Genomic DNA, 27188 nt, shown 5'->3' with positions numbered 1-27188 from the left:
TCCAATTTAAAGACTGAAGAAAAGCAAAGTAGTGGTTGACAGTACCTTGGTTATGCAGTCTCTGTTCCATAGTTAACACTTTTGTCCCAAGATTCTTTTTTTTTTTTTTTTTTTTTGGTTTTTGGGCCACACCCTGCGGTGCTCAGGGGTGACTCCTGGCTGTCTGCTCAGAAATAGCTCCTGGCAGGCGCGGGAGACCATATGGGACACCGGGATTCGAACCAACCACCTTTGGTCCTGGATGGGCTGCTTGCAAGGCAAATGCCACTGTGCTATCTCTCCGGGCCCACTCTCAAGATTCTTAATCTCCAAAAATGAAATGTAGCTAAGGATATTTTTAAAATTTGTACAAAATCATTTTGTACAAATGAAAAATTGCCACACACTTTAAGTAAATTTTAATTCAGTTTTTCCTACTCATGATGATAAGTTTCCTTGTAGTGAATATGAGTTTCCTTGTAGTGAATTTTAACAATCTCTATTTACTTAATCATGTAGTAGGTCCTTTGGGCAATATACTTTATAACAGATTTTTTGGTTATTTTCAGATTATTCAAAAGTTCATCTAACACAACTGTTGGAGAAAGCAGAAGTGATTGCAGGACGAATGCTTAAATTTTCTGTTTTTTATCGTAACCAGCACAAAGAATATTTTGACTATATTCGGTAAGAAAAAAACAGTATATAGTGATTTTCTTTACCAAATTTTGTTCCAATTAATTAGCTTCAACTTTCCTTGAGTATAGTACTGTAAATAGAGATAAAGATTCTATTTTTCTTTTCAAAAGATTTAATTATATGTGAACCTACACCTTCCCCAAGAATAAAATAGTATGAAAAAGATCATGGGATTTCTCCCTCTCTTTTTCTCATTTTCTCTTTCTCTCATGCACACACACACACACACACACACACACACACACACACACACACACACACACACACCATTTATATTGCTTTTTGCAATCACTTCAGAAAATTACATATCCTTCCCATTTAAATGGAAGATATTAAATTTCCTATGTTTAGACTGATGTGAATTCCTTTTCTTGTTTTTGTGGTTTCTTGTGGGGGGGGGGCCGCACCTGGCGGTCCTTGAGGGCTATCCTGGCATTGTGCTGAGAACCAATCAGTGCCAGGGATTGAAACAGGCTTCCCCATGTAAAGTATGCATTCAACCCTAGACTAAAGAGAATTTCATGTGTACTTACTTATAAATTCAGTATCTTCTGCTTAATACTAGCTACTAAAGTTTCTTCTTTTGGAGCTCTCTTAAGTTTGTTGAAAGTAAGAATAAATGTTGACTATTCGTTAATATTAATGGTAAATCAAGCATACTATTCCATTTTCGATCTAAATGTGACTGTCTCAGTTCTTAATGTTAGGTGACTTATTCATGAGGCTGTTCACCCTTGTTTACTTTTTAATTCTAGAGCTCAACTGGCATTTTATTTAAACACTACAGTAACCTATTTTCAACCCTACATGAAATTTCCTAGAATTAAAAATAACTATGTCATACATAGGTACTTTTAGTCCTTAAGAACTTTTATATTTGTAGAAGAAATTTTTCAGGAGAATAAACAACAGACAGTTGTTTTAAAATGAAACAAAGGTTTGTAAAGGCATTTAAAATGTTGTTGCTATACAATTTTTACACTAATTTCTGTAAAATATCCTTTTAAATTCCTCCATATCCCTGCACATTCTAAATGTTTCTTTACCTGATAGGATTGTATATGAGGGGCCGGTGAGGTGGCGCTAGAGGTAAAGTGTCTGCCTTGCAAGCGCTAGCCAAGGAAGGACCACGGTTTGATCCCCCGGTGTCCCATATGATTCCCCCAAGCCGGGGCAATTTCTAAGCGCTTAGCCAGGAATAATCCCTGAGCATCAAACGGGTGTGGCCCAAAAAAAAAAAAAGATTGTATATGAAAAAAACTAGGAAACTTGTTTTCAGTTTGTTTTATATCTCTATATTCTTTCTTTTTTGTTGTTGTTGTTATTGAATTTGTTTGTTTTGTGGCCATACCCAGTGGTGCGCAGTATTTACTCCTGGCTTTATCTTCAAGGATCACACCAGGCAGGCTCAGGGACCACTGGTGGTACTAGGGATTTAATCCAGGTTGTTCACATGCTAGGCAAGCATCCAACCTTATTATCAATCCCATTATCTCTATACATTTTTTCCCCTAATTTTTCTTTACTGAGTCACCATGATTTATGCTACCAAGTTATTCATGATTGAGTTTCAAGGGTACAATTATCTAGTACCACTCCATTTATCACTGCCCTTCTCTCCACTAATGTTCCTCATTTCCTTCTCTCCCTCTTTTATTTCCTTTTAGGCACTGTGGTTTGCAATACTTTCATTAAGTCATTAATGTCATCAACTGTCTTAAGTCATTATCTTGCTTTCAAATTTAACTGAGTTTCCTGCTGTGAAAATGCAAAGGAAATGATAAGAACCAAGCTTAGGCATTTGGTTCCCTCATCTTAAATACTTAACTCTAACATGGTATATATTTTTATTACAAAATATTTCCTCCTACATGTTTGAATTTTCTATAAATGGAGAGTGTAATATGTGATTATTTGAAGCTGATGAATTATTTACCCTTGTTTAGATCTAATTCCTCATAAATACCATTTCTATAATCTAGAAGCCAGAGTTACAAGCATAATAAAGACTTATTGTATCTCTCAGGTGTTGAATATATTATAAATATATTTTTACATTTAATGAAAATTTAAAATGAAAAAGTCCAATATTTTTTCTTTAATGACATTGGTTTCACTCAAGTGGTATTTAATGAAAACATGAACTAAATAACTAACTAAATAAATAAGCTTTTCATGGGTTTCAAGAAGAGAATAGGCCAGGAGGCTAACGTTGGGTATGTAAATATCAGAAAAGGGGACACATGTTGATTATTAGTAACAGACCTCAAAGTATATGTTATAATACACTGATACTTGAAAAAGAAAAAATTTAAAACTTTTAAATTAAACTTTTTATTTAGGGCTAAGAATCTTTGCAGATAAACACTCATAGAATGCATACATACATTTTAGTTCTACTAGTATTCATGGACTACTTGAAACATAGCAAGCGTTTATTTTAGTGACCACTGGAGGTCAGTATTTCATCTGGATTTCTTTGTCTTTTGGGCGAAATTGATCTTTTTTTTCCGGGTACTTAGATACTTCAAAATTGCTTCACCCATTTCCAAAACTTCTTTTAAGAAGGATATAATACAAAGACCAGAAGTCTGGAAAGTGGAACAATTCTTGCATATATAGGGTAATTATATATAACTATGTCAATTATATATTAGATAGGCTAATTAGAAATACATATGTGAACTACGTAATAAATTAAAATTTATATAGAGAGTATATATCCTATGATTGATTCCAATATAGTAGTGTTAAAGATGCATTTACTAGGGCTGGAGAGAGAATAAATAAGGTAAGGTGCTTACCTTGATTGCAACTGCCCAGGTTTCGTCTGTATCCCAAACTGTACTAGAAGTGATCGCTGAGCCCAGCCAGGTGTGTAACAAAAACAAACAAAACAAGAAATGTATTTGCTAACAAGGAAATTTTCCTGTTCTATTTTTCATAATAGTTGTGAAATTCATGTAATTTATATTGATGCAGTTTATACAAATACACTTGCTCAAGGTTAACACATTATGTTCTTCCAACATTACTTCTTTAAAAAGCTTCAATTAAAAATAGTGGACCTTAACTTCAGTGGACATTGAATTTTGTTTTAGGTAATTAACTTCAATAAAAATATACTTCATTTACTTAAAGTGTCACAGTTATTGAGAATAGTTGAATAGGAAGAACATCTTCATTTGAAAGCCTTATTCAGATCTTTTAAAATTATGTAAACCCCATAAAATATGAATATACACTATCAACACTTTGTATCTTAGATTGAATTGAAGTCAGAATAAGGAAGATAAATACCAAGTAATTTTACTATGTAAAGGGGGAAACAGAAAGCAAATGCCCGAATTTTAACTGTAAATCTAGGTGGGATGGGGAGACCAGTGAGGTGAGGGGAGGGAGTAAAGTAGAATCAAAGGGTATTACCATAGTAAAAATAGTTTTAAAAAATATACATGCTAAGATCCATAGAAACTCCTAAAAACTGAAGTCAAAGAAAAGAAGTCATGTCAGAGAAAAAAAGAAACAACACTGTATTCATAGAAAAAAAATGTGAAAGCTATCGTCAGACACCTTGTAGGTCAGAACAAGGTAGCATAGTATTTACAAGTGGTAAAAAAAGAACTTCCAATCCAGGATTCAAGGACCCAGGAAGAATGCAGATTGCAGACGAGTCATAACAGAACAAGCAAAACAAAATCAACAATAACTTAAAAGGATCATATACCATGATCAAGTGTGATTTACTCCTCAAATATAAAGACGGTTCAATATATTGGATATATTATCGATGAAGGAGAGACTTGTCACAGCCGAACTTTAGAGTCAGTACTAGAATTTAGCTAGCAATGGGTAAAATAAAAAAATATAATTTGATACTATGTAAGGTATCTTCGCTGTTAACTTTGCTGGGTATTTGTGAATCCAAGAACAGTCCCCAGAATGAGAAATTACTTCCCATCCCCTTGTCCCCTTTCGGGGGAAGACCTTGGTAATATTTATCCGTTATTTGATTCAACAATACTAGGAAAAGCAACCTGGTTTTTAATATTAGTTACCTGTCATTTAGGCTTAGCACCAAATACACAAATCAGTGGCTTTAACTCTGTTGTCCTGAGGAATAACATTCCCCTTCTTGTGCAGAGAACATCATGGAAATGCTATGCAGCCATCCGTCAAGGATAACAGTGGTAGCCATGGGTCTCCTATCAGCGGCAAATTAGAAGGCATTTTTTTCAGCTGCAGCACTGAATTCAACACTGGGAAGCCACCGCAGGATTCACCGTATGGAAGACACAGGTTTGAGATTACAGCAGAAAGACTTTTTAACCCCAATACTAACTTATACTTTGGGGACTTCTACTGTATGTACACTGCTTACCATTATGTGATTCTTGTTATTGCCCCTGTGGGATCACCAGGAGACGAATTTTGTAAGCTGCGCCTTCCTCAGCTAAATTCCAAGGATAATAAATTTTTGACCTGCACAGAAGAAGACGGGGTTCTGGTCTACCACCATGCCCAGGATGTCATTTTAGAAGTTATTTACACTGACCCTGTGGATCTTTCTCTGGGCACCGTGGCAGAAATCACTGGTCATCAGCTCATGAGCTTGTCTACAGCAAATGCAAAGAAAGATCCCAGCTGCAAAACCTGTAATATCAGTGTTGGACGTTAACCCCCGCATTCCCTATTCAGCCCCTTTTCTTCCCTTAACGATACTGTGTTACCCATTTTCATCATCAGGTGTTTTCATTGAAGCATGCATAGCCGCTATCACCAAAAGCAAACTGCCACTGTTCAAATTTTATTGAGAGCTATTTCAATGTTTATTACCTACCCTCCCCACCTATGTTCATTAATTTTAAGTTCTCTTTTTTGACTCTTTCATTGCCTAGATGCTGCAATGTTCTTATGTTTCCCTTCTGCCAAACATAACAAAACAATGATATAAACCGCTTTAGCAAAATACAAAATAATGGCTTATCGATGGTGTTTAAATATGCACTCATTTTAATCTACTGAACAAATATTGGGATAACTCCAAACCGCATGAAAGGGTGTAATTGCAGCATGAGTTAAATCTTGAAGACTAGAATTGTCAGCACTTCCAACTTGTTGTTTGACAGTGTTATTTATGTTATTTATATTAGCTAACAGGAAACAACTACTGTGTTTCAACATAATAAATATAATAGAAAAATATTTTATTTGTATTGTTGTATAAAATATTTACAGTCATATAGAATATATAGTTACATTTTAATAGCAATTGTATACATGTCACGAAACAATTTCCCTTATCAAAGATGTAGTTTGTAAACCTCAAATAGTTGTGTATCTGTCCAGTTACAAGTAGTTGACTTTAATTAAACAGATTTATGAAGGACAATATTCTGATTCATAAAAGTTATAAAATACCAGCTGAATACAGAGAAAACAGTAAGCCTCTGAAATAATCATTTTCTTCCTATCCAAACTATTTGAAAATGTGCTATCTTCAACATCATGCTTAAACATTACAGAAAAATATAAGTACAAACATGGTTGGTACAAAAGCAAAAATGTCGATATTTTACTAATTTTTACAAAAGTAAAATTAATAAATGTGTTTTAGTACAAATAAAACAATATAACACTAAATTTGATGAAGTGAATAAAATATTTTAGTTTCTCAAAGATGTCATGACAATTTCCAAATCTTTCATTTTGTACAGAACGAAGAATAGCTACAGCTCATGAGAAATCTTTTAGACCTTGCAAAGTAGAGACCTTGGAACATTAAGAAAAATGTGTTTTCCCAATGAAAAAATAGTTATACTTTTAGTTATAGTAAACAAAAAGATTAGCAGTCATACCTATGATCACATTAGATTATTTACTACAGACATTTCTATCCAAAATACCTATTTTGAAATTTTAAGACAATTTTATTTTAATATAAACAACTCTCAGTTATAGACAAAGATAATTCACCAAGTACATGCTATCATAATGAACTTTGGTAATCAGAAATGTAAGTTTTCAGATAACAGAAAATAATTGCTATTTTTATGAAGAAATAAAAAATTAGCAGATATACTCTAGAGTGTTTTAGGGTACTAAAAACCAAGCAGGCTTAAAGGACAAGGTAGTTTATTTTTTAACCACTTAAAACTCTATTAGAAGTTTCCAACAAACTACTTTCTTATTAGATATATTCTTTCATAAAACTAGACTTTGATTCCTCTACTGATTTTTAAATCACATTCTCTTCCATATATCAACATAAGCCATCTTTGGACACTAAAAGTTATTTCCATAATTCCTTAACAAGTGATCTATTAAACAAGCGGATATTACATGTTACTTAGATTTGACAAAATATTGTATTGGATATGACCTGAAATAACTATATTGACTGGGTTTTTCTCCTTGGCATAGAGGGAAATGACTTCCCTCCCCTTATTTTATTTGTGGTTTACCCCCCTCATTTAAATCCCCTCTCCTCATTTATAATTACACTTGCTATCCCTTCTCAAAAACAACTAATATTCCCACTAAAGTGCTTCAGTTTTTCCATACATTACAACTAAAACCTAGCAATATTGGCAAATATTGCAACTACCTAGCAAGTTTGGCAAAGGAAAATAAACTTGAGTTTATCTTCAGTGAAGGTGATCACAAACATTTCTTGAATCTCAAATAGTTTTGGCCACATCTTGCTTGCTGATGAGAACCTCTAAGAGTCTCAGTTTGGCTTTTATGTGCTTGTATTCATAGTACTCATCTGCCATCGGTATCCTGTCTTCCTTTTGTGGACTTCTGCAAGGCAAAAATTACAGTGTATTAATTTCATAAGAAAATCAAGTAATTAAATATATTTTTATAATTTATACATGAGAAAATACAGGCTAGCAGTTTCTCCTTAATGTTTGTATCATCCTTCTTATCTTCCTTTTCATCTTCACTAACTCCACCTTCAACATGTTATTAGGTTTCTATAGAATTACAGGCTTCCAAAAGAATTTTATTATCATAGGTGTTTCATAGCTATATGATCTAAAACTGTGCGGACATATATTTTAAGGCAAGTAAGTAAATAATGGGGGTTCATATCCCCAAATGCATTCCCATGCCTTTCATTCTTTTATTTCTTGCTTATGTAGCATGTTTTGCATTTATAGAAATCAATTTAGAATTATATTAAAATATCAAATGATTTATACATTTATGGTGATCGGCTTAAAGTGATAAATGACTACATCACAATATGAAATATTTCCAATTTTTCTTGTAATTGTAATACAGGTATCTGTTAATGTCTAGTAAAATCACTGACAGGTTCGTTAAAGTAACTTAGAAGTCTAAATTGCAATTATTCTCGTAGCATCCTAATTTTGTTAATACTAGACATGGCAATATGTGGATTTCTATACATATGTATTTTTTTGTTTTTGTTTTTGGGTCATACCCAGGGGTGCTCAGGGGTTACTTCTGGATGTCTGCTCAGAAATAGCTCCTGGCAGGCACGGGGGACCATATGGGACACCGGGATTCGAACCAACCACCTTTGGTCCTGGATCGGCTGCTTGCAAGGCAAATGCTGCTGTGCTATCTCTCCGGGCCCCCATACATATGTATTATAACCACTACACATTCTTGCCATTTACTTTGAAAAATGTGTAACATCTGGAATTAAAAACATTTTCCTTCCCACAAGATTAGGTTTTTTGGAGGCTCTTGTCATCTTGGTTGAAGATGGTCAATTATTCTTAAAATATAATTTTAGGAAATAAGATCTATATTTCCTAATAATTATTCCTACTCATGACATTAAATGCAAGTAGTAGAAAACACATGAAGTTCCCACAATTCCAACTGACTAAAAATGCATGTGTCTCGTACATATTAACATGACTTAAAGTGGGTAAACAGCAAATGTAATATTTTACCTATATTTATTTCCCTTTTTTTCCAAGATTTTAAAGGAAACATATCTTAAGAATATACAAAATACAATAGAGACTATGAGAATGAAGTGATCTACTTGTGTAACACAGCTGTACAAATCCTAGTACAGAACTCAGAACATTATACAAATCTGTAGACAATTACTCTAAATTGTATAAATAATAACAACAGAGTAAAAAGTCATATAAATTTGCCTCCATTTTTGTTAGGGTAAAACTTACAATTTTCTATCTAATGCCTTACTTGATATAAACAGGTCTTAGTGAAGAAATGTTTTAATTAATAATAGAATCATAATTATAATTATTCAAAATATAACTTTACCTCAGTCTTACTGTTTTGGCTGATATTTAAGAATATGCTAGCCATCATGAGCATTTTGCTAAACCTTTCTGAAGTCTTTCCATTACATAAAATATGATATCTTGTAGCACAGTTCCCTAGCTTATGGTTGTGATAACATTCCTTGTATATCAGAAGTAATATAAAGAACATTTACAGTGCCTTAAAAATTTTAGTGATATATTCCCATGACTATTTTACCTCATGACTCGTTATATATTACTAATAAAATATTAGGAAAGTAAGATTTGTATTTCCTAGTAATTAACTGATTTCAGCTTAATATATTACCAACTGAAATGTACTTCCACAAGAGGGCATATCACGTCAATCAATACCAAGAAGCTAAAGTAGCACCGACTTTAGTCTCCACCAGATAATGCTGTTACTTTAGAAAAATTGTCCCCTGTTTTAATTTTAATATTGAAATACTGCCCTACGTTGTAATTTTCTAAGGTATCATAAGAAGCTATTTCATTTTTTTAAGTATACAAATTTTAGGATATGTAATATTGCCTCTCTTCTAGAAGATCAATAAAACTTCTCATGATTACTATATATATATTGTGTATATATGTAAGATAAAAATTTGTTAATGATATAAAATTAGGAAAAATTGGATTGTATTTAATAAGACCTTGTGAAAAATAGAGGATAATATAAGTAAACACTTAAAGGATAGAATAATAGTTGTGAACTTTTAACCAAATCCTAAACTAAAATACTTAAGGATAAAGGCTATGTTTAAAGCAAAGAGAGCAATATTAAAATGGGGGATATGTTGTGGAACAAAGTAGCCAAGAACAAAGGAATTACATAGCTCATAAACAGATTTCTAAAAGTGTAGAAAAATTCAATAGTTAGGAATTTTTATGTAAAAATCAGTGATTTTAGAGAGTTCCTCTTTTTTTTTCAATGCCTATTAATCGTATTTGGGAGTATAATTTTCCCTGAAAACATTCTTAAGTATGGTATTATTCAAATATTAGAAAAATCCCGATTCCAAGCCATTACAGAAATTCAATTTTGTATAAAGTCAATGTTCTGCACAAAAATTTCAGCGAATCTTAGCAAAGTTTTCTCAGAGTTATTAGTCTAAAAGAATATTTCTGCCCATATTTACCTTCCTGTTTGTTTAAAAAAGTGTTCTTCAAATTCTCTTAAGGCTTTCCGCAGTCTCTTCTTGTCGGCCCTAGTTTCTCTGAGATGGTCAAGAAGTACAGGCCTGTACCAAGTAAAATATATACATGTGACGTTACTGAGCTCTGTCCTAACTGAGAAATTAAGTAACATAAATACAGAGGAAATTACTTGATGAAAGTAGTGCCATAAAAGAGAAAGGACAGAGAAGAGGCAAGCGGACTATTCCATTAATAAAAAGTGTTCAGGATAAAGGACATATGAGTAGATTGGGGGAAATAATATTTGGAAGAAATTCTCCTCAGTATGTGTTGATTGAATTAATAATAGAGGCACAATAGGGGCTGGAGTAATAGCACAACGAATAGGGCATTTGCCTTGCAATTGGCCAACCCAGGTTCTATCCAGCATCTCATCTGATCCCCGAGCCTGTCGGGTGATTTCTGAGTGCAGAGCCAGGAGTAAACCCTGAGTGCCACAGGGTGTGGTCCCAAACAAACAAAAAAGGAGGCACAATATATTTTAAAGAAAACTCTAACCTTTAGAGTGTACTAAGAATGCCCAAACCCTTGGGAATTAAATAAATATCTGAAAGAAAACTATAATTGAAAATTTTACTCACTTTATTCTACAAAGCAATAAAGGACAATAAATATTACATATGGATTTTTTTTGCAAATTTTTTATGGTTTATGGGACCACTCCTTGTGGTTCTCAGGAGATTGCAGTATTGGGGAACTAACTGGGCTTCTCAAATGCAAAGCTTTGAGCAGAACTTTTATTTCAGGAGACACACACAGTGTTTAGGACTTACTCCTGACTATGCTCTAGAGATCACCCCTAGCAGGACTCTAGGGTCTACCTGTTGTGCCAGGGGTTGAGAGGTAGGCTATATGCAAGGAACCCTACTTGCTATACTGTCACTATAGTCCTTGAGCAGGAATTGTTATCTGTGGAACTTCTTTATAGTTTCAAAAACTTACTGAAATTTTAGATGGACATATTATTTGTATAATTCTATTATTTTAAAAAACAATCGACATTAAAAAATGCCTAAAGGAATCTACTGATATAATTAAAGGAATGGAGAAAAGGAAGGAAAGAAGGGAGAGGAAATAGGAAGATTAATTGTGCACTTTAAAACAAGTCACTCTTCTGTGACTTATAATTGACATAACAATTCTATTATATATAAGCCCATTAAAAATCCCAATTTATTACTTAGTCTTCTTTGATCTCATATTTGTAAGGATTTTAATCCTATCATGGGGAAAAACTTACCACACTATTACTTATGTTAAACAATATTTCAGGGGCCGGAGCTGTGGTGCAAGTGATAGGGCATTTGCCTTGCATGCACTAACCTAGGAAGGACCGAAGTTAAATCCCTCAGAATCCTATATGGTCCCCCAAGTCAGGAGCAATTTCTGAGCGCATAGCCAGGAGTAAACCCTGAGTGTCACTGGGTGTGGCCCAAAAAGCAAAACAAAACAAAACAAAAACAATATTGTATAGTCTGACCTGATATATACAATAAGATGAATGCTTGCAATTTCATAATGATAAGAAAAAATGATAATAATAATGAAAAGTCAAATAGCTACTAAACTGAAGCTATTAGAAAACAAAGGGCAGCTTATTTACCTAAGGCCATAAAATTAACAGTTTGAGAAATGATCTTATCTAATATAAATAAAGATCTTAATAACTGTTGACACATAAAAAAAAGCCCAGTTTCTCTGGTCCAGTATTCTGGACCAAGAGTTCCAGAGCTTCCCAAAATAGGTGATAACTTCCCAATCCTTAGGACAGTAGGCTATTCTGGAAGATGGTAGTAGCCTTACTACCCAAAGAACTTTCTGTTTGTTTATAGGAGTTCATTTCCAGAGGAACACTGTTTATTCTTTTAAAAAGGGTACAATAAACCAAGTAAGTTTGGAAATTTTGAATTTGGCCATGCTTAAAACATATGCAACTCTGGAAGACTTATCATCAATATTTATGGCATCTTTGGGAACTAATTCATTTTGGTTCCTCATAGGTTTGTCTTTCTACTTTTCCAGTTAAATATACTGGAAATATATATATACCAATATATATTTACATATATATAAATAATATATTTACCAATATATAAATATATATACCAAAATGTACTTTCAGAGCATGTATTTGGTAGGTAGCACCTTTAGATAGTCCAGTAACTTTTCTGAACTTGGTATAAATATGAGATATCCCAGATTAGCAGAAGTTAAAAAGGAGACTACACTTAGAATCCACACTTACATGGTGGCCTCATGTAAATTGGACATAGAAAGGGTTGGCTGCTTGATTTCCTTCTTTTCATCTGGTAGCAAGAGCCTAGCAGGTTCATTCTCATTAGAGTTGATGAGGTGGTCACCAACAGCGAAGTGAGATGTTCGCTCTGGCAGAGGGGATTGTTGGCTTCCCTGTAGACAATCCTCATCAGAGTCCTCTTCTTCCTGCTTATCACAGGCAAAGTTGGCATCATAAATGGTCAGAGTATGTTGACAAAGCAACCCAGGAAGGGGAACCATAAACACAACACAAAAACAGAAATGGTTCTTGGTACTTTGTGTTTACTGAGACCCAGGAAGGTACCCAGAAAGTTCTAAGAGGAATTCCTTCTCTATTGCATAAAAATTCCTGCAGATATTAGTGAGAAAAGAGGTTCCCAGGTCAGGTTAAAATCAAAGTCATCTATTTGCTAGGTCATAGACAGTACAGATGTCCAACATGCTCTTTCAATGCTGATAAGTTAGGTAATGATGAAATGAACTACAAACGACTTTTGTCCTTCAGAAAGAAATGAAATACATCTTGGTCTGGGTGCAGAGTATATTCACAAAACTCACAAATTTATGGAAATGCTCTATAAAGGTCAAAGTAAGATTGTTACTCCTTAATTTTATTCTAGTAATATCACAAGGAAAATAGTTTGTTCAGGGAAACTTGAAAATTATGCCTTTTTACTACTATTTTGTTGGTTTTGTGTGGGCCATACCTGGCAGTACACAGGGCGTACTCCTGGCTGTGAACTTTGGGATAACTTTTGGCAGGTTTGGGGGAACCATACAGGATTTCAGCCATCAAACCTGGGGTCAGCTACATGTAAACACTTGGCCCAGTGTACTATCTCTCTGACCTCGAATTATGCCTCCATTGGAAAGATTCAAAGTATAAATCATTATTGTATTCAAAGTTATAGAAATAAAAATGTTCTGAGTAATATATATATATATATATATATATATATAGACTGATAGTTACTCCTTTTTATATGGATATTGTGAACAAATAACTGCTTAATATTGGAGTATGATTTCTTTGGTTATTCTAGTTCTGTATTCCCATAAATCTTTTTTTTTGGGGGGGGGGTTTGGGCTACACCCAATGACGTTCAGGGGTTACTCCTGGCTATGAACTCAGAAATCACTTCTGGCTTGGGGAAACCATATGAGAAGCCAGGGATTGAACCGAGGTCCATCCTGGGTCAGCTGCATGAAAGGCATATACCCTATCGCTGTGCTATAGCTCTGGGCCTCCATAAATTGTTTTTATTAAAATAGTCTTAATTTCAGTATTCACATTTTATATTGAGATAAATTCACTTGCAATCTTGTATATTGATGGTCAAATGTTTTAAAAAACATAGTACATGGGGCCAATGAGGTGGCGCTAGAGGTAAGGTGTCTGCCTTGTAAGCGCTAGCCAAGGAAGGACCATGGTTCGATCCCCTGGCGTCCCATATAGTCCCCCCAAGCCAGGGGCTATTTCTGAGCACTTAGCCAGGAGTAACCCCTGAGCATCAAACGGGTGAGGCCCGAAAAAACAAAACAAAAAAACCCAAAAACATAGTACCTTATACAAAGGAACATACTGTCAGTTTATTAATGGAGAAAAGTTCACATATTAAGATTGTTTTATTTAGCAGTGTTATAAGTTAGTATCAAATATAAATTCTACTTTTCAAAAATAAAATTGCCATTTGCCTACTTCATAATAGTTTTAATTACTGGCCCCTATAAATATCAATATATAACTGAGGGAGACCAGTTTTCTACTTTTATTGAAATAATAAGTGGTCTGACTTCATGAATAATATTTAATAAAGTGTACACTGTCATGAAGGTTACTATCTTACTTTTAAGCACTACCTTTATAACTAAAAATCAATATAAAACAAAACTTTCTAGATAATGCAAAAATCTGACTTACAATTGTTGGAATAAGGGAGGGCGTTGACAAAATTTGCTTGATAATTCTGCATCTGTCGTAAAGAGGCCTTATGAGGTTTTTGTCTTGCTTAGTTACCTGAAAAACAGAATTGTTCCTTTTCAAAAGAAGATTAAAAGCATGTTTGAACTTTACGGCAGGCAACACATTGTCTTGATGCTTCAAAGTAAGGGGTTATTCTACTCTAACAACATATTCTATAACAACAAAGAGTACGAAAGAGTCATTATAATATATTGTACAAAAGACATGCCAACAACATAAAGAATAGATTCAAATTTAAGGTATTTTTAAAGGTGGCAAAGGAATCTGTAATGTGCAAATGGTAAGAAACCTGTTCTTTCATTTTCTTTATTCGTCTTTATTCATCAAGACCTACCAGTTTTACATCCATAGATATGTATTTTGTCTGTGTTTTTTTTGGTAATATTCACAAATAGAAATCTTGTGCAAGTCTTCATCAATATATGTTTGGATTGTATATATATATTAGTTTGCCGATTAGCTAAAAAAACCTTTTAAGTTAGACAATGAAATTCAACATCTCCTAGTAGTTACAAACTATTTCCAACTAAAAAAAAAATTTAAACCTACATGTATAAGGATATATGTATATATCTTTGTTTTATGACTTATTGCCAAAAGCTTTTCAACATCATAGCACATAAAAAATATATGTATATTTCTCTTTGTCAGGTATCTACCTTCCTCTATGTTTTCTTTCCTGAGCCTTAGTCCAAAAGGACTGAACTTTGCTTGCCTTGATTTTTCTCCCTACTGTGTAACTACATTAATTTGCTCAGAGTTGCTACGTGGAACTACCTTCTCACTGCAGTCCTAATTGTCTTTACTCAACCGAGAGGTAAATGAGAGAAATCACTGAACCAGATATATTTCACTAAAGTACATATGCCCAAATGAGCTAAATGGATCTACCAGATCCCCTGGAACAGACCTTGGAGAAACAATAAAATAGCTCACGTTTTATTATTTAAGCTTCATAACTAATCTTATGCTACCCTACTTCCATTTTAGCTATGAACAATTCTGATGCACACTAAACTCCTTTTTTTTTTTTTTTTTTTTTTACTGGATTTCCCAAGTCACCGCATGGGACTTAATTGTTTTGTGTTAAGTTTTTTTTTTTTTTTGGCCAAATCAGACATTTTTTAAGACAAAGGAGTTAAATATTTCTTCATTACTACAAATCCAAATTTACACACAATATTTATTTTTAACAATCTTTATAGGTGTGTAGCTATAATTCACAGGTCTTTTATTTTTAGTCAAAAAAAAAAGCATCTATAAAAGCCTTTAAACTATTGGCAAATTAATCCAAAAGATAATCATGACACACACTGATGAGTCTTATAGGATTTTAATGGTGATAAAGAAAAAAAATCAATATAAGTTCAACAACTTCAGAAGTGATATTCTGATATCTATTTCTAGTGGGTTTTGTATTCTACAAAAAGGAGTTCAGAAAATGTTGCATTTCACTATTGTTATCATCAGCATCTGTGTACTGCAGTTTGACTTTTAAGCTTTTATTTTTAGTTTCTTATTTGATTTCTACAAAAGCACTACTTTGTCGAATGTGATCAAAAGACAAGTTAAAGTGATACGAAAGATACATAATTCTCTTCCATAAGTACTATATAAAAATCTAGGTACATTCACAATGATTGCAATTCTATTTCACTTTAATGATTTAGTAACCTTACTCTTAAGATCACTGGAGATCATTCCCCAGAGAGAAGTCAGGTTTCAATAGTTATAAAAATAAAGGACTGTCAAAACTCTTAATTCCACAGATGCTTCTGTGGCTCATACCAGTAGAAGAATTGTCTGAAAGATGTTATAATATGTTTCATAGTTATAATAAGGTCGAGGAGCTATCTTCTGTTCGCAAGCCTATCAAGACCTATTACAGGTCACTCCACTCAACAGGTAGCCACTGCTAGAAAAGTACCTGAGATATAAAAGGCAAAAGTTGTTAGAATTTGTTCTTCCTCAGTCCACTTTCTAAGAAATTTGTCTTCTGAATTCACCGATTCATTGTTTCATCCTCCCTTGCTTTGTATTTACATAGTTACTTGTAGTGCTTCTTAAGTAAGGCTTTGATTTTGTTAAACTGAGGATACAAGGAACATGTGGAGAAATTCAAAATGGCCAGAGAGAAAAAGTCAAGCCTGAATGGTCTATCAAATATTAAAGAGAAATAAGATTTACCCTAAAACACAATTATCTTTCCTTCCTGCTTTTCAAATTTTTATGGCATTAAAAGAAATGAAACTAAGAGGAAATTGAGTAAAAAAAATTCTATGTATATAATTTGGTCGGCTTTGCTGATAGTTTGCTGAGTTTCCCATTATAAAAAGAGAAAAAGTACTGATTTAAGTTATTTGAATCACCAAATTCTGAAATGTAGTCCCCAAATAAGCTGATGAGAGACCTGCCAAAGCACATTTCTTTTCATTGGTCCTCATCAAAAAAGCCAGATGAGTAAAAATATGGCATATATATGGCACAGTTAAAGTTTCCCTTTCACCATATGTCTCCTGTATTTCCATAGCACTGGTCCATACAAATTCAAAATGAAACTAATCAACTCATCCCCAGATATGAACCCTTTCTAAAAGAAATTGTAGAAAATGTACATCATAAAAATGACCCCACCTATCTCTATACAGTGATTGGTGAAAAATCTATAACTATCTCCTTAGGGATGTATGTCTTATCAAACGTTTCCTGTGCCTAAATATTCCCAACCCCAACTGAGGGAAACAACTGATGTGGAAAATTTGATTTAACAAGTTAGTCAACATCTTAGAAACTTAGTAGTGAACAGAACTATAATAAACAACTGCAGAAGCGAAGGAAGAATTTAGATTTTTTAACCTGAGGGCCCAATATTAGCCATGAAATCAGAGGAGTTGAGCTTAGATAAATATCCACAAAATTTTCATGGGATATTTTTAAAAATAAATAAATATTGAATAATAAATTATTGAATTGAGTTACAAAGTTGTTCATGATTGACTTTCAGTCATACAACATCTGACTTCCATCACAAATACACATTTCCTGCCATCACTAGGTCCTCCTTGACAACATTGATATCCAGTCAATATAAATACCCAGTGAACCTAGTAGTGACTGGATATTGATACCATATGTACATGATACTCTAACTAGAGAAAATTGTATTATCTGATGCTTAGTGCATAGAGTAATTTTAGTAAGCTATCATATGTAAATATTCCTTAATAAATAATATTTAAGCCCTCAAACCAGTTAGCCTGGGTTACTACCAATATTATACATTACTTTAAAAAAAAACCACCATTATCATTTGACACTTTGAAAGTAAACATGAAATTTATGTTTAGGATATAACATTTATAGGATATAAAACTATACTGCTAATTGCGTAAAGGGGTTAAGCACATTAAAATGTGAATTAAATATTTTCTATATTTTCTATAGAAACTCCAAAAGCATGCATAAAATAATAACATTGGTGACCTGCTTGAGAATGGACTGCCTTCCAACAGGAGCTTGCAAATGGTGTCTCTTTATATTGTGTCATTATGTCTTTCTAATATTTTATAACACTACGCTTTACTGTTGTCCATAATACAGTCATTTCTGGCACTAAAATTTCAACACCAATACCACTCCCAATGTTACCATTCTTCACTAGTGTCCCCAATCTTCCACCCACCATCATAGCCTGTCTCTATGTGGCAACAAATTTATTTTATTATATAGATAAATTTATTTATTTATCATATTGCTTGTTACAATAAAAAGCAACTGGAATTATCAACACAATTCTATTTGAAACAATGACTGTATTTCTCCATGGTTATTACTAAAGTCAGTGTCTAAAGACTTACTGGATTGTGGTTCGCTGCTAGTTAAGCTTTCTCTGCAACTAGTTAGGCACATAGAGGTTGGTAAATTACTATGTAACTTTCAGGTTTTCTATGATTCTAATGGACAGATGCTACAAGGTATTGAGGTGTTTCTCCTCCATGTGGTTCAGTATTCATAGACCTAAAGCAAATTATGTGGCTTGGAACTTGATATTGTTGTTGCAGAACTTGGGGTACCTTTCTTATATGTTATTCTTTAATTATATGAGAAAGTATAACAATTCTAATTATTCTTTTGAATAGGACAACTTGGCAGAAGGGGACATTTCTTTAGTGCCCTTAACTTCTAATCTTTTTCTTCTATTCAAAATAACTCAATAATCATCTATTACATATTTGGGGGCACACCCAGTGATGCTCAGAGATTACTCCTGGCTATGAGCTCAGAAATTGCTTCTGGATTGGGGGACCATATGGGACACCAGGAATCGAACCAAGGTCTGTCCTGGTCAGCTGCATGCAAGGCAAATGTCCTACTGCTGTGCCATCTCTCTGGTCCCCCCAAGTGGAAATATTTTATTTTTTGTTTTTGGGCCACACCCAGTGATGCTCAAGGGTTACTCTTGGCTCTGTGCTCAGAAATTGCTCCTGGCTTGGGGGACCATATGAGACACTGAGGGATCATACCAAGGTCTATCCTGGGTCAGCCACATGCAAGGCAAACGTCCTACCACTGCGCTATTGCTCTGACCCCCAACTATTACATTTTTATTTAAATAATGGATTAAAATAATTATGCCTTAAAATCTGCTTACTTCTTTAAAACTATTATGTCTGAAGCAAAGTCAAAAGGAAGTCCATTGTTCATCTACCTGGTAATTTGTATTATGTGTCCAACTGTAGATACAGATCCCAGAAAGGCCAATAAAATAAATATATGAGCCAGCATCACTTCTGGGTATCCCAAGGAAAAAAAACAGTAAAAGGTTCTATAGTAAGACCAGAAGATGGTTGATAAATGTATATAACCTGCAATATAGATATGATAATTTCCAAAAATCATATTACAGTAGATGAAATAAAAATAAAAGCACTCCATAGCAGCATCTGAATTGATAAGATAATGCTGTTCGATTTATTAGCTTTAATATGGATACTGACTAAATGCCAACTGTAACATTTTCAAAAAGTCATAATGAAGGTCTCTCTAGGAAAGAAATATGTTTTTATTCTAAAGTTTTAATATTTAATGCATTTTTAGCAGAAAAGTTATAATCCCAGATGAGCATCACCTATCAATTGAGTTTAAGAAAATGGTTCTTAAGTTCACCTCAAATGACAATTTGCTCATTAAGAATCCAGGAATACTAGCTATTATGGAATAGATAAGGAAGTTGAAGTTCATAGAATTAATTCATTTGACAAGTGTACATGGTTACAAAGTGGTTCATTCAGGTTCCACGCCCTTTAAGTCTTTTATGACAATCCCAAGAAAATAAGTTGGGGCTTGAATATTGAACCCCCTGCTTTTATAAATAAAGTAAGGCAACTATAAAATTCAGTAAATATCATAAGAATCGGGGGCCGGGCGGTGGCGCTAAAGGTAAGGTGCGCCTGCCTTGCTTGCGGTAGCCTTGGACGGACCGCGGTTCGATCCCCCGGTGTCCCATATGGTCCCCCAAGCCAGGAGCAACTTCTGAGCGCATAGCCAGGAGTAACCCCTGAGCGTTACCGGGTGTGGCCCAAAAACCAAAAAAAAAAAAAAATCATAAGAATCACTAAAGAATAGATAGTCATAGACCAACACATAGGTGTATACATACACTGAACTGTCAATTCATCCTCTGTGTATGGTTATAAAAATCTAGAATCTTTAAAGGGAAGGCATATGCAGGCCCATTCAATTAAATTAAAATCTATTGATTCATCACAAGATAAACAAGATGTTTTATCATCACAAGATAATATATATATATATATATTATTTTAAATTCCTTCATACAGTTTAACATAGCCTAGTGTCCATTTCTACTTGTAGCTCACAAGTTACAAGGTAAAAACTAGTCAAGAAACTATGGTAACCTCTTGGGAATTGTCATATACTGCCACTTTATGATTAAGGTTAAATAATATACAACAGGACACTTACAATACACCAGTAAATACAACTCTATCAAATTTTATTCCAAAGTTAAAATATGCTGGTTTTTATATAACACAGCAAACATACATTCAATAAATACCTCTGTGTACAGACTTGTTGGATAATGTGCAATAAACAGACCTTCTACTAAGCTTCTACTCAAGAAGCATGGCACTGAAAATGGCATACAGCAGTGATAGGATAGTTAGGACTCTTCATCAAAAAATGAACCTCTCTGAAAGGAGAGATCACAGGAAATATTCTTGGTATAGTGAAATGTAAGAAAACATATATGCATAACACAGGGAGATTACCATGTAAATACTAACTTATCTAATCATCTTTTTAAAGTTTATAAAGTTCTTGGTTATATATTCAAATGTCTACCTGACACATTTTAAAATGAAGATACCCAAATCTGAAGACCATCTATCTTTCCTAACATTCCTCAAGAAACCACGTCTCTAATTGCATAAGATAGTTTTCTCATTATTTATCCCTTATTTATATTTTAAAAAAAGTAAAATAATATTTTAATCCCAGTCTTTTGTCCACGAGCTAATTATTTATGGTTGGAGGGAGATATAATAGAGCCTAGTGTTAAGTCCATTTGATTGCTATCAAGAGATATTATAACCTCTAGGAAGACAACACATTCTGGAATCATGGGAAAATACTCAGTCATGAACAATAACCTACCAGCAACTGACAAATTTCATAGTCTCCTAAAGAGCTTTGTTTGTGACACCACTGGTCAAAGTTATGACTATAGTGTGTGGATTGTTGGGATTCAATATGGTGAGGTACCTTAGATTCCTCCTGAGAAGGAAGCTTTTCTCCCTTATCCTTCAGGCTTGTCAATACAGCATCTGGCATCTCCTCTCCAGAGGAGCTTGGCTCAGGGCCCATAGCATCTGGCTTCCCATTCTCTCTGGGGACTGTGGATTGCTCACAGGGCAGGTTTCTAGAAGGAACTTTGGGGGCACTCCCATGTTGTTCTGACAGCTTTAGCTTTAGTTCTAAAAGAAACGCAATGAGTTACAGTAAGCAAGGAATCACTGGCCCAATTAGTAGAGAGCCCATCAGAAATTCTTTCCCCCATGCCAAGTCTTGAGTGCTGATGATGGCCTTCTGGGGAACAAGAGTAACTTACAGGACAAAATATCAATCATATGTGAAAAAAAAAGAAAAGTCTTAATACTGGTGTTCTTATGGAAGTAGAAGACCATGTGAGACAATAATTCTCAATGTTTTAGATTCTGAGGTGCATTCTGAAGGAAGGTAAATTGTACTACCTAAAGTCTTTCACTTGTTATCTACTTAGGTTTTGAAACTTTGCCTGTGAAAATTCAAGCACCCTGAAAGGCATATATGTAGACAGACATCTGAGGAAAAACAAGGAAGTTGAGAATTCCAGTCCTGATTCAACCGATTTCATAATTTTGTCGAAATTTAGCTTCTAAAATCCAGAAACTATCATTGTGGCTTTGTAGAAACATACCTGATTGAAAAATCTGGGACTTATCTGGGAATTACATAGCAGAATATACTATGGGCTTTGTCTTTGAATGATGCCATTTATATTGATTTCTCTATTACACAGATCACTTTTTCAGTTTGATATTTACTCTGTAGTTAAGACATTGGTGTGATGGTTAAACATTGCTTATTTTATAAAGCTGACACATAATTACATGGTAGTACCATTAAATTAACTTTCTCTTCCAATTTCTTAGTCATAATCCTCTTAGATATTTGGGGAAACTATTTCTCTACTAAAGGAACATAGAGAGGAAGATAAAATACTGGTAACAACCATAGTTTTTAAAATGGATTTAAGAATATAAGAATATTTATGCCACAATCTTAGAAAAAATAAAGAACACTGGATTAGAAGACAAGAGAACAAGTAGGATACCTAGCACATCACCTCCCAGCTATGTAAACTTTTCTCCTATCTGGGCATAAATGTATTCTCATCTGTACAGTGAGGTACAAAGTGAAATTCTGTTTAACCAAGAATCCAAAAACTCAAGGAACTTAACATTCCAACTATAAAGTGTTTCTGACATTACAGCGAATCATTCTACTGAGGAGTCTAGATATCCTTCATTTTATAAAAAATATGTAGAAGAGGACCTAAATAAGCAGTGCTTAATTCCCTGTTTCTGGATAAGGCTTTCAATCTATATGTTTAAAAAGACATAGGTGGAAAGAATCCAAAATGCCTCTAGCACATTAAAACTTTCAGTTGGGCTTGGGGACCATACCTGACAGCACTCAGAGCTTACTCCTGGCTCTGTGCTCAGAAATTGCTCTTGGCAGACTCAGAGACCATATGAGATGCCAGGGATGGAACCCGGGTCTGTCCCGGATTGGCTGAGTGCAAGGCAAACACTACCACTGTGCTATTATTCCGACCCCACTTTAACACTATTTTAACTGCTTCTTTTGTTTTAAGAGCTCTTTTAGATCTTTTGCGGGCATTTACCTTTGAGCTGTTTACGACCCTTGGCCAAGTCATTCATCCATTTCAGAACTTCGGGATTAGAAGTTTTGTCTCCATGTGAAGGCTATCAACAGAGGAGAATATGGGGTTGAAAGGAGAGCAGGAGAGCAGAAGGAAGAGAAAATAGAAAAAAAAAACAAAAAACAACAAACATTTTAAAACAGTCAAAACACATCAAAATAATTCAGACATATAACACGGTGAAAAAACCCAGGCATAAAAATTCCAGTTGATACGTTGCTTCAACCTAAACCAATAATCTTGAACTCTCTTCCTTTCTATTGCGGACATTGCTTCTAAGCATTTTTCACATAGTCTTATCCAAGCTAGTGCCCCTACACACCAATCTCCAAATAGCTTGTGTTTGGGTTGGTAAAATAGCAGAGTGGATAAGGCACTTGCCTTGCATGTGGATGAACTGGTTCAGTCATTGGCATTGCAATGAACCCGAAGAAAGCCCTTGCACTGCTCGGTGTGGCCCCAAAACAAAATGTTTCCAGACCATTCTTCACATCAGAAGATAACATTGGCATTACATTACAAACCACCATTCCATTGTCACATACAGGATTAATGAGAATAGCCTGCCTGGGAAGACTGGCAAAATAAAGATATAGCTTCTTTGAGTACCATCTTTTATGGACACACCAAGATATCTTAAGATCTGACAAAAAATGTAAGATAATCACTATGCCAGGGAAATCCAGCTCTCTAATTCTCTCATTGTTTATAGATTCAATATCTACTAGGTCAGCACTAAAATAACAAACACATGTCAAGCTGGAAAAGTTGTCTAGTCTTTTTGTGTCTCATGATGATTACAGCAACATCTCTCATTGGGTTGCCAGGTGGAATAAATAAAAAAACTGATACATTAAAAACAGATCCTGGCCCACACTAAGTACCCTAAATATGTTAGTTAAAAATACAAATATCATTCATGATATCACTGGCCTTGGTGATAGTCTATCACCAACTATAACACTTAGTGATAGTAGTATAAGTGTTCCTACAATATTCAAAAAATATTGTATATTCAGTGACAAAGCTATACAAGAACATACATATCCTCTTACACAGTAACTAACCCCACACACAAATATGTTAATGCCAATTGTTTAAAATTTTAGGATGGTCTGATTCTATTAATAAAATAGTTTACGTAGATTTATTATTTCCTCTCAAAAAATAAAAGTAGATTTTCTGCAAAAAGAAACTAGAAGAGTAACCAAACATGCTTACTCTCACCCAGTTGATTAGGAAACAATATTTTTTTTTGTTTTTTTGAGCCACACCTAGTGATGATCAGGGGTTACTCCTGGCTATGTGCTCAGAAATTGCTCCTGGCTTGGGGGACCATATGGGACGCTGGGGGATTGAACTGTGATCCACCTAGGTCAGTACTTGCAAGGCTAATGCCCTACTGTTGCACCACCTCTCTGGTCCTATGAAGCAATACTTTAAATAAGCCGATATTACCTAGCAAATTAACTGCAGACACTAGAAGATTTCCAGGACATATGGGCATAACTATAGGGTATTCCTCAAGATGGCATCAGAAATAGATTAATAGCCAGAAATGTGTGCTTTGTTGATTATTGAGTCTAGAAGGCCTCCAAAATATCCTTTTCTCTTTCTTTCTTTCTTTCTTTCTTTCTTTCTTTCTTTCTTTCTTTCTTTCTTTCTTTCTTTCTTTCTTTCTTTCTTTCTTTCTTTCTTTCTTTCTTTCTTTCTTTCTTTCTCTCTTTCTCTCTTTTTCTTTCTCTCTTTCTCTCTTTCTCTCTCTCTTTCTTTCTTTCTTTCTTTCTTTCTTTCTTTCTTTCTTTCTTTCTTTCTTTCTTTCTTTCTTTCTTTCTTTCTTTCTTTCTCTCTCTTTCTCTCTCTCCCTTCCTCCCTCCCTCACTCTTCCTTCCTTCCTTTCTTTCTTTTTTTCTCTCTCTTTCTTTCTTCCTTCCTTCCTTTCTTTCTTTCTTTCTTTCTTTCTTTCTTTCTTTCTTTCTTTCTTTCTTTCTTCTTTCTTTCTTTCTTTCTTTCTTTCTTTCTTTCTTTCTTTCTTTCTTTCTTTCTCTTTCTCTCTCCCTTCCTCCCTCCCTCACTCTTCCTTCCTTCCTTCCTTCCTTCCTTCCTTCCTTCCTTCCTTTCTTTCTTTCTTTCTTCTTTCTTTAATTCTTTCTTTCTTTCTTTCTTCCTTTCTTTCTTTCTCTCTTTCTCTCTTCTCTCTTTCCTCTTTCTCTCTTTCCTCTTTCTCTCTCTCTTTCTTTCTTTCTTTCTTTCTTTCTTTCTTTCTTTCTTTCTTTCTTTCTTTCTTTCTTTCTCTCTCTTTCTCTCTCTCCCTTCCTCCCTCCCTCACTCTTCCTTCCTTCCTTTCTTTCTTTTTTCTCTCTCTCTCTTTCTTTCTTTCTTTCTTTCTTTCTTTCTCTTTCTCTCTCCCTTCCTCCCTCCCTCACTCTTCCTTCCTTCCTTCCTTCCTTCCTTTCTTTCTTTCTTTCTTTCTTTCTTTCTTCCTTCCGTCCTTCCTTCCTCCTTCCTTTCTTTCTTTCTTTCTTTCTTTCTTTCTTTCTTTCTTTCTTTCTTTCTTTCTTTCTTTCTTTCTTTCTTTCTCTCTTTCTTTCTTTCTTTCTCTCTTTCTTTCTTTCTCTCTTTCTCTTTCTATCTTTCTCTCTTTCTCTCTCTCTTTCTTTCTCTTTCTTTCTTTCTTTCTTTCTCTCTCTTTCTCTCTCTCCCTTCCTCCCTCCCTCACTCTTCCTTCCTTCCTTCCTTCCTTCCTTTCTTTCTTTCTTTCTTTCTTTCTTCCTTCCTTCCTTCCTTCCTTCCTTTCTTTCTTTCCATTCCTTCCTTCCTTCCTTCCTTCCTTTCTTTCTTTCCATTCCTTCCTTCCTTTTTCTTTCTTTCTTTCTTTCTTTCTTTCTTTCTTTCTTTCTTTCTTTCTTTCTTTCTTTCTTTCTCTTTCTCTCTCTCTCCCTTCCTTCCTTCCTTCCTTCCTCCCTCCCTCCCTCCTTTCCTTCCTTCCTTCCTTCCTTCCTTCCTTCCTTCCTTCCTTCCTTTCTTTCTTTCTTTCTTTCTTTCTTTCTTTCTTTCTTTCTTTCTTTCTTTCTCTCTTCCTTCCTTCCTCCCTCCCTCCCTCCGTCTCTCTCTCTCTCTCTCTTTCTTTCTTTCTTTCTTTCTTTCTTTCTTTCTTTCTTTCTTTCTTTCTTTCTTTCTTTCTTTCTTTCTTTCTTTCTTTCTTTCTTTCTTTCTTTCTTTCATTTTCTTTCTTGTCCACATAGAGAGATGTTCAAGGTTTACTTCTGGTTCTTTGTTCAGTAATATCTCTTGGCCGGCCAGCAGGAAAACCATATATGATGTTGGGAATCAAATCTGTGTTAGCTGTATGCAAGGCAAGAGCCTTACCCATTGTATTATTGTCACAGACCTCCCAGGTTTTTCTGGGAGGCCCTACTAAATCCATATTACATTAGATCATTGATAAGAATGACACATAGGGAAAAGAATGCTTGCCTCTTTTGTTAAAAAAAAAAAAAAAAAAAAAAAACAACCTTATGCGGCCATCACACTTCCATGGGAGCAGATGCATACAAGAAGTAGAAAATCTAGCTCTGGCACTTCAGTAGTGAAGTAAATACCATATATTTTAATGACAAGATGTGAAATATGGCAGTAATATTAATGTGCTTCTCTTTCTTTTTAGTTTGTCCTAGATGTACACAGATGGAATATTATGACTTGCACAGGGCAAGTTCTTTTATAGGCACCTTCAAAGCAGCTTGGCCTGGTACTACTCAGGGTTGCTAGACATAGGAAGCATGCTTCCCAATATAGAGAGTAATTCTTTGCTTAAGGTAATAGTCTAGTTACATGGACAGTCATTTTTTAAAACTTGGTTTCTCAAAATCCTCATAAAATTCTCTGCTCTGGCATGAAACACTTATTCTCAAAACACATTAAAACTCAGAGTTAATGTCATTTTTTGATATATTGCTTTACAAAATTAAATAATCTATCACTCTAAACTCTAAACCATGTCCAAGTAAATAAGCATTCACTACTGCAAATAAAATCTAAGGCTGAATTATAAAAAATAGTTTAATGCCTAAAAATCATTTACACTCTTCAAGGAGCTTTCAAATCCAGCTCATAAGGATGGCAGCTCTAAAATCATGTGCAACGTGTTGATATACAAGCTATAGATTGTCAAGCCTTCTAATTTAAGAGCTGAAATGTCCAATTTAGAATACCCTAAGGGCTATGTTCCCCAGAAATTAGATTGTAGTTAAGTGGGCTCCCA

The 27188-nt window shown here is 34.4% G+C and overlaps 2 protein-coding genes across 3 annotated transcripts in view; one reads left to right on the top strand and one right to left on the bottom strand.

Annotated features, from left to right (window-relative positions):
• PHYHIPL (phytanoyl-CoA 2-hydroxylase interacting protein like) overlaps positions 1-6070 on the top strand; it is a 35604-nt gene extending 29534 nt beyond the window's left edge. Inside the window, exons 4-5 of the mRNA XM_049790525.1 lie at positions 549-666; positions 4822-6070. Coding sequence (XP_049646482.1) covers positions 549-666; positions 4822-5356 — 653 coding nt within the window. The 3' untranslated portion in view covers positions 5357-6070. The remainder of the gene's footprint in view (positions 1-548; positions 667-4821) is intronic.
• Positions 6071-6229: 159 nt separating this feature from the next.
• The window catches only part of FAM13C (family with sequence similarity 13 member C), a 135021-nt gene continuing 114062 nt past the window's right edge, over positions 6230-27188 (bottom strand). Inside the window, exons 9-14 of one of the 2 annotated variants that reach the window (XM_049790522.1) lie at positions 22886-22967; positions 21202-21413; positions 14353-14448; positions 12400-12599; positions 10097-10198; positions 6230-7482 (exon numbers count right to left, since the gene is read on the bottom strand). In XM_049790522.1, coding sequence (XP_049646479.1) covers positions 7359-7482; positions 10097-10198; positions 12400-12599; positions 14353-14448; positions 21202-21413; positions 22886-22967 — 816 coding nt within the window. In that variant the 3' untranslated portion in view covers positions 6230-7358. The remainder of the gene's footprint in view (positions 7483-10096; positions 10199-12399; positions 12600-14352; positions 14449-21201; positions 21414-22885; positions 22968-27188) is intronic. The other variant, XM_049790523.1, reaches the window with a different exon arrangement.

The sequence above is a fragment of the Suncus etruscus genome, chromosome 17 (assembly GCF_024139225.1).
Source record: "Suncus etruscus isolate mSunEtr1 chromosome 17, mSunEtr1.pri.cur, whole genome shotgun sequence".
Classification (NCBI taxonomy): Eukaryota; Metazoa; Chordata; class Mammalia; order Eulipotyphla; family Soricidae; genus Suncus; species Suncus etruscus.
This window is presented reverse-complemented; position numbering and strand designations above follow the sequence as displayed.